This window comes from Pogoniulus pusillus, chromosome 44, assembly GCF_015220805.1.
Source record: "Pogoniulus pusillus isolate bPogPus1 chromosome 44, bPogPus1.pri, whole genome shotgun sequence".
NCBI classification, from domain to species: domain Eukaryota; kingdom Metazoa; phylum Chordata; class Aves; order Piciformes; family Lybiidae; genus Pogoniulus; species Pogoniulus pusillus.
This window is the reverse complement of record NC_087307.1, coordinates 975,467-983,679: the sequence shown is the minus strand read 5'-3', so window position 1 is coordinate 983,679 and position 8,213 is coordinate 975,467. Positions and strand designations below refer to the sequence as shown.

The window sequence follows — 8,213 nt, the reverse complement described above, 5'->3', positions numbered from 1 at the left end:
GCTGGGGCATGGGAAGGAAAAGTGTACTTAAGTGTTGGCCAGAGGTTGGCCTCCCAGGCTAATCTTGCTAACTGCTGGGGATGCACCCAACTCCCCCGTGGCCAAATGTGGACCCCACTGTTTGGGGTAGCTTTGGTGAATTGGACCTGGGGGCCACGGCTCTGGGTAACCACATCCAGTGGTGGATTCCTGAAGTGCCAACATGGGGAAGATGAGTCAGGGAAGAGAGGTCCAAAGTTTGACTTTCTAATTGTGGATCCTCAACAAAGACTTTTTGTAGAAAGTAATTGAAGCTACTGGAAATGAGGTAGGGTGCAAATGTAACATTAGGCTGCAGCTGCAATTACTCTTCTCCTGCGGAGGTCTCAGCAGACAAGGGCATGGGTTCAAGGAACAAATTGTACCTCTTACTAAGGTGAAGAGGCTTGGATGTTGTAGGGGCTGGTGTAGCCCTACTAAATCAGATTGATTGCTTATTACCTTATGGGTATTGGTGTTATGTGGAGATAACTATGCCAGAAAGAGTTTACCTCAAAATTGGGGCAGGAGTCTGTACTGCAGGTTACCTGACTCCACAATGAAATCCTGCCCAAAGGATACTGGAGAACTCTTTGGAGAAGGAATCAAAGAGTAGCAAACCCCCCCTGATGGATACAATTCTGGATAGCATAGTTTGGTCCAAGTGTTAATCCCTGCACTGGGAGTAGCAGAGCTGGAAGAGCAATAGTAAAGATCTCAGCACAATGGCAATAATTACTAACTCCACTGCTGATGCACTGCAGAGACTAAAAGAGGAGGTGCAGTCTCTGAGCAGTGTGACACTCCCAAACCAGGCTGGCTTTGGATGCTAGTACAGCCAAACGGGGAGGGCTGTGCACCTTGAGTAATGCTACCTGTTGTACATATATGAATCAGTCAGGACAAAGTGAAAGAGATGCACAAAAACTATGGGAGCAGAGAAGAACATTGCATGAGGGTAGCAAAGGACAATCCCTCGAGGGGATGTCAAGGATTATGGGACAAATTAACGTTTGGGCTGCCTAATTTTGCATGGTTGAAGCAGTTGCTTGCATTTGTATTAGTGCTTATAGCTATGGGAATATTAACCTGTGCTTTAGTTTGATGCTTCCTTTGGTTGTAGCAGAGACACAGAAAATAGCTATGCCACTGGAAAAAGCATCAATTAAGACAACAAATAGAATCAGAAAGTGTTTAAGAGAAGCTTGGATCAAATTGGTAACATGTAGCAAACCAAGTTGCTAATTAATAAGAAAAGGGGGGGGGAAATGATCCTAAGAAAAATCCAGGAATGATGGTAAAAGGCCTCACAGACAGATGCACATTTTGAGGGTGCCTGTGGCCAAACCATAAAACACCAAACTCTGCAGAGATGTTTGTTTATAGTAAGTCAGATGATAATCTGCAAACTAAACAACAGCTACTGCAGAAGTGTCTGCAGTGACTTACTGAGGTCTGTGATATGTGATCTTGTAAAGACCCAGCCCTGCAGTGACTAAGGAAAGCAGGAAGGAGATAAAGGAGGAGCAGAGATATGCTGACATCAGCAATAAAGAAGGGTCTGATGAGCAGCGGTGAAAATGACCCTGTGAGGAAGACTGTGTGGGATGTTCACCGCAGATAACCATTCAGACCCCCGGGGTGGGTTGGAATTGGGGTGGAGAATGGAAATTAGCTCTGTTTATGCACTCCAAGAAGTCACTGCAGTAACCCTACCTCCTGTGAATGAAGATGCCTGCTCTTGGGACACTACCTGTGGCTTGTGCCAGCATGGGGTGTGCAGGAAGTGATGGAGCCATCCTGCTGCGCCCAGCGCTGTAACAGAACAGACCTGCTGCGGAACTCTGCGTGAGGTTTGGGCTTCGTTTCGCAGGTCAGCGGGACAGGGCTGCTGAGGACGAAGGTCCCGGTCCCGGTCCCGGTCCCGCCGCAGCTCCGCAGGCTTCAGCAGCCGAGCGGCAGCGGAGGTTCGGCCCAGCTAGGAAGCCCCGCCCACAGCGGGGGCAGCAGCCAATCAGAGCCGCCGAACGCGCGGCCCCGCCCCTTCCCCGCTCCGCGCGCTGAAACAGCCGCAGCCGCCCGGCGACATCTTCCCTGCCGCGGAGGGACAGCAGCAGCCGCGGAGCGCCGGGAGCTGGGCGCAGGCTTCGCTGTCGCCACAGAGCTGCCGGAGCGTGAGCGGCGGCTGAGGCGGTGAGGGGTGAGGAGAGCGGCGAGGGGGGAGCGGAGCGGGGAAAGGGTCTCGGTGCTTAGCGGGGTGAGGGCAGCACGGGGCGGACGAGCCGGGAGGTGCAGTTCCCGCCGAGGCGGCTCCGCCTTGGCCGTGGGGAGCAGGGGAGCGGCGGCGGCGGCGCTCGGGGAGCTGCGGATGGCTCCAGGTGAGGCTTTGGTTTGCTTTGCTAAAGGGGACTCTGAAGAGTTTTCACTGCTCGGTAGCAGATCTCGAAGGGATTTCGATGTTTGGGGTTTTCTTTGGCGGTTTTAAGGCTTTTGGGGTGCGGCTCGGTGCCGGTTCAAAGCAGGCTGGAGCTGGGAATGGTCATCACTTAGAGCATTGTGTAAAAAAGAACTTTGGGGTCCGAAACAAGTCCTTAGAAATCTCCCCACACTTGGAAGAAAGGAATAGAGAAGAGTTAACAGCTAAAACTGTTTCGGCTGTCATTCTCCGGCGAGTTGTGTGCAGTGCTGGGCACAGCAATGGCCACGCAGGGGAGAGGAGCAGAGGAGCAGAGAAGTGGCAGGGCTGAAGGGACCCCAAGGACCACCCAGCTCCAATCCCCTGCCACGGGCAGGGACACCTCACACCCGAGCAGGCTGCTCACAGCCACATCCAGCCTGGCCTTAAGGACCTGCAGGGCTGAGGCTTCCACCACCTCCCTGGGCAGCCTGTGGCAGTCTCTCAGCACCTGCATGCTGCAGAACAGCTTCTTACCATCCAGTCTGAATCTGCCCACTTCTGGTTTTGCTCTGTCCCCCCCCGAGTCCTGTCACTGCCTGATAGCCTAAAATGTTCCTCCCCAGCTTTCCTGTAGCCCCCTACAGACCCTGGAAGGCCACAGTAAGGTCCCCTCAGAGCCCTCTCCTCTCCAGATCTCAGCCTGTCCCCATAGCAGCACAGCTCCAGCCCTCTGCTCATCCTTGTGGGCCTTCTCTGGACACTTCCCAGCCCCTCCAGGTGATCCTTGTCACAGGAGTTGTAGAACTGGAGGCCTCCTGTGCTGCAGGCTTACACTGTCTGCTCCTATCCAGCTTCTCATCCACCAGCACCCCCAAGTCCTTCTCAGAGCTGCTTTCCATCACCTCCTCCCCCACCTGTGTTGATAGGGAGGATTGTTCTGGGTGCAGGACAGACTATCAGAGTCATTGAGGCTAGAGAAGACCTCTGAGATGATTGAGTCCAGCCTCTGAGCCAGCTCCACCACATCAGCTGACCCTGGGCACTCCCAGTGCCCACTCACCCCTTACCTGTACACTGGAGGGGGGGTACATTTTAACCTCCTTTTCTAGTCCTGATTCTCATTCCACATATTGGCTCCCACAGAGGTGTTGTGCCCAGTGCCAACAAAGACAACTCCTTTCTCCACAGCTTTCCTCTGTGCTGCTTCCCTCTTTGTTGCCACTGAATTTCACACCTCTGTACAGCACTGTGTGTTGTTTGGGAGGGTCTCCAGCCTCCCCCTGTAAGCTTGCATTAGGGATCAAGGCATAGTCTGTACAGTTTCCAGCTCAGCATCCCCTGCCACATCTGTCTTCCAGGAGTTGCAGTTGTTTGGAATCCTCTCTGGGTGTTGCCAGGTGAAGCAGTGCCCATCCAACAGCTGTGGAGAGGTTGAATTTTTCCACTGGCTCCACTGCAAACCTGTAAATGACCCTTTTTGAATCCAGCAGCTCTTGTACAGAATCACAGAAACATTCCAGTTGGAAAAAGCACCAAAGGATCACCAAGGCCAACCCAGAGCCCTGCTCTGCAAAGCTCACCCTAAACTGTAGCCCCAAGCACCACATCCAAAGGACTTCTAAACCCCTCCAAGGTTGGTGATTCCACCACCTCCCTGGGCACCACATTCCAGTGCCTGACCACTGCTGCTGGGAAAGAACATGTAACCCAAGCCTACCCAGTGGCAGCTTGAGGCCATTCCCTCTTGTTCTGTCACTAATGACCCTGTGGGAAGAGACCAGCACTAACCTTTGCACAGCCTCCTTTCAGGTAGCTGTAGACAGCCATGAGGTCTCCCCTCAGCCTCCCCTGTTTCACACTAACTGTCCCCAGCTCCCTCAGTTGCTCCTCATCAGATTTATTCTCCAGGCTGTTCACAACTTCTGTGCCCTCCTCTGCCCTGCCTTCAGCACCTCCTCAGCAGAGCAGAGTCCAAGGTGACAGTCGCCTCCCTGCTCCTGCTGGGCACAGCATTTCTGGTCCCAGGCAGGATGACTTTGGCTTTCTGTGCCACCTGGGCACAGTGCTGGCTCCTATGAGTTGTTTGTCCTTTACAACATCCAGGTCCCTTTCTGCCAGCGGCTTTCCAACCACACTGCCCCAAGCAGTTTAGTCAGAGGAAGGTGAAGTGAGGCCTCATTGCTCTTTACAGCTCCCTGAAAGGAGGGTGGAGAGACGTGGGGGTTGGGCTCTTTACCCAAGGAGTAAGTGCTGGGAACATGGCCAACAGCAGCAGAAAATGTCCTTTGGAGGCCCCATGGGCACCATGCCCTGTTGAGTACAGCTTGAGCTGGTTTGCTCTTGTCCACATCATGGCCAACAGCAACAGAACATCTTTGTAGGCCCCCTGGACACCATGCCACATTGGCTCACTTGTCTCCTTGAGCCCTCAGAGCTGCGGTTGGTGAATGGTGCAAACCGCTGCACCGGGCACCTGGAGGTGCCTCACGACCAGCAGTGGGGATCTGTGACAACAGCTGGGACATGGAGGATGCCCAAGTTGTGTGCAGGCAGCTGGGCTGTGGTGCTTCCATCTCTGCTCCTGGCAGGGCCAGGTTTGGCAGAGGACATGACTTCTTCTGGCTGGAGACCGTCAGCTGCCAGGGCACAGAGGCTGCCCTGAGTGCAGGGTCCAGGACTGGGGCATCCACAGCTGCCACCATGGAGCAGATGCCAGCGTGGTGTGCTCAGGTGACCCTCCCACTGCATTCTTCTGTGCCACTGTCTGTGCCACTGCTGAGCTGGCTTTGCCCCGAGGGTGTGACAATAATTCCCCTGGCATTAACAAGGCTGCTAATTAGAGATGACAATAATGAGGGCAAGGAACCAGGGAAGATCCTGTCTGTGCTCCTTGGGCTCATTTTCACCCCCACATGGACAACCTCTGAGCATCTCGTTCCAAGAAAGATACTGAGGGGCTGAGCAGGTTCAGACGAGGGCAAGGAAGCTGGGGAAGGGTCTGGAGAACAGGACTGGGGAGGAGCAGCTGAGGGAGCCTGGGGGGTGTTCAGTCTAGGGAAGAGGAGGCTGAGGAGAGGCCTCATTGCTCTCTACAGCTCCCTGAAAGGGGGTTGGAGAGAGGTGGGGGTTGGGCTTTTCTCCCAAGGAGTAAGTGAGGGGATAAGAGGAGATGGCCTCAAGTTGCACCAGCACAGATTTGGGTTGGGCATAAGCAGAAAACAGTGGCAGGGTTCTCAAAGCCTGGACCAGGCTGCCCAGGGAGGTGGCTGAATCCCTGTCCCTGGAGGGGTTTGACAGCTGCAGAGATGTGGTGCTGAGGGCCATGGCTTAGCCCCAGCCTGGGCAGAGTCTGAGACTGGTTGGAGTGGATGATCTGCAAGGTCTCTTCCAAGCACAGGGACTCTGATCTCCATGGTGTGAGTGACCCTGCTGGCTCCCGTGGGAATCCCTCTTCCACGGTGGTGTCACAGCAGGGAGCCAAGACTAGAGGGGGCCACAGTCCTGTGTGAGCTGCCATGTGCAGGCCCCAGCCCTCCCTGATGGCTTCTTGGTGTCCTTCGTTGCAGACCCCATGGCTGTTCGCTTGGCTGGTGGCCCACACCGCTGCGCCGGGAGGGTGGAGGTTCTGCAGCAGCAGCAGTGGGGCACTGTGTGCCACCGGGGCTGGGACAGGAACGATGCAGAGGTGGTCTGCAGGCAGCTGGGCTGTGGCACGGTACGGTCAGTGCTGGGCTGGTCCAGCTTTGGCCAGGGCCGTGGCCCCATCTGGCTGTCTAATGTCAGCTGCAATGGCACCGAGTCTGCCCTCTCCCAGTGCAGGGCTGAGCCAAGAGGAGTCCACAGCTGCCACCATGGAGAAGATGCTGGCCTGGTGTGCTCAGGTAAGTGCCTTTCTGCTGCTGCTGAGGTCACCCTCCTGCCCCTGCTCTCCTGTCACGATGTTTTAGGTGGACCTGCCTTGGCAGGGAGGTTGGGTTGAGTCATCTCCAGAGGTCCCCTTCCAGCTCCTACCATTCTGTGAGGTGCCAACGCTGCAGGAGCTCCAGGACCACCTTTCACAGGATCCTAAAATGGGCTGGGTTGGAAGGGACCTCGAAGATCATCCAGTTCCAACTACCCTGCCATGGGCAGGGACAGCTCCCACTAGCCCAGGCTGCTGCTCCCTTGGTGAAGCTCTTTCCACAGGAGAATCCTCAAATCTCTTTGTGAAAACACTGAGCAGTGGAGATTCATCCTCCCTGCTCACACCCAGCACTTGCTGCCTCCCATCCTCCCTGCTCACACCCAGCACTTGCTGCCTCCCATCCTCCCTGCTCACACCCAGCACTTGCTGCTTCCCATCCTCCCTGCTCACACCCAGCGCTTGCTGCCTCGAACCCTCCCTGCTCACACCCAGCACTGGCTGCTTGCATGTCCACCATCCCAAGATGTCCTCTCTCCTTCCCCTTCCCTTTCAGACCCTCCTGAGGTCAGGCTGCTGAATGGCTCCCACCGCTGCTCCGGGAGGGTTGAGGTCCTGCACAACCAGCACTGGGAAGTGTCTGTGATGACTACTGGGACCTGGCCGATGCAGCAGTGGTTTGCCAGCAGCTGGGCTGTGGCAGGGCCATAGCTGCCCCCACCAAGGCTCACTTTGTCACGGGGCATGATCCCATCTGGCTGGACAATGTCAACTGCACGGGCACTGAGGTTGCCCTCACTGACTGCAGGGCCAGGCCACGGGGAGAGAGTAACTGCAGCCATGGAGAAGATGCCAGTGTGGTGTGCCTGGGTAAGCCCCCCCCTGCCCCACTCTGCTGCAGCTCTGGAAGGAGCAACCTTGGTGTGTGGATAACTGAGTGGAGACTCCTAGAATGGCCTCAATTGGAAGGAACCTCAAAGCTCATCCAGTTCCAACCCCCTCTGCCATGGGCAGGGACACTTCCCACCAGCCCAGGTTGCTCAAGGCCTCATCCAGCCTGGTCTTGAAATCTCTAAGGAGAGAGCATCTGCAGCCTCCCTGGGCAACCTGTGCCAGTGTCTCACCACCCTCACTGGAAAGAATTTCTTCTTCTCTGGTCTCCATTTGCCCTGCTCCGGTTTCCACCCATTGCTCCCCATCCTGTCACCACAGGAGCTTAGAAAAAGTCCCTCCCCAGCACTCGTGGAGCTCCTTCAGGTACTGGAAGGCTGCTCTAAGGCCTCCCGGGAACCTTCTCTAGTCTGAACACCCCAAGCCTGTTACCATAGAGGAGGTTTTTCAGCCTTCTTATCATCTTTGTGGCCTCCTCTGGGCTCCTTCCAGCAGCTCCAGGTCCTTCTTGTGCTGGAGGCTCTGGAGTTGGAGGCAGTGCTGCAGGTGAGGTCTCAGCAGAGCAGAGAGGCAGAATCTCCTCCCTGGACCTGCTGACCACACATGTCCTGCTGCAGCCCAGGCTGTGGGTAGCTCTTTGGGCTGGCAGTGCCTATTGCTGGCTCATGTTTTGCTCCTCAGCATCCAGCACCCTTAAGTCTTCCTCCTCCTCCTCTCATCCCACTCCTCACCCAGCCTGGCTTTGTTGTTGGCGTTGCCCCAACCCAGGTGCAGGACCTTGCCCTTGGCCTTGTTGACCTTCATGAGATTGGCTTGGGTCCACCTCTCCATCCTGTCCAGATCCCTCTGGATGGATCTCTCCAGCAGACTGACCACAGCACACAGCTTGGTGTCAGTGGGCCACCTGCTTGAGACCCTCCTCTGCTCTGCTCACGTTGAGCCTCTTGCTCCTACAGGAACCAATTGGAGGCTGACTGAGAGCTCCAGCTCCCCTTGGCCACCATG

At 55.7% G+C, this 8,213-nt stretch overlaps 1 protein-coding gene across 1 annotated transcript in view; it reads left to right on the top strand.

Moving 5' to 3' along the window:
- Positions 1–2,108: 2,108 nt before the first annotated feature.
- Positions 2,109–8,213, top strand: part of LOC135192798 (deleted in malignant brain tumors 1 protein-like) — a 37,310-nt gene continuing 31,205 nt past the window's right edge. Inside the window, 2 exon segments of the mRNA XM_064176181.1 lie at positions 2,109–2,218; positions 5,983–6,297. Of these exon segments, the coding sequence (XP_064032251.1) occupies positions 5,988–6,297 (310 nt within the window). The 5' untranslated portion in view covers positions 2,109–2,218; positions 5,983–5,987.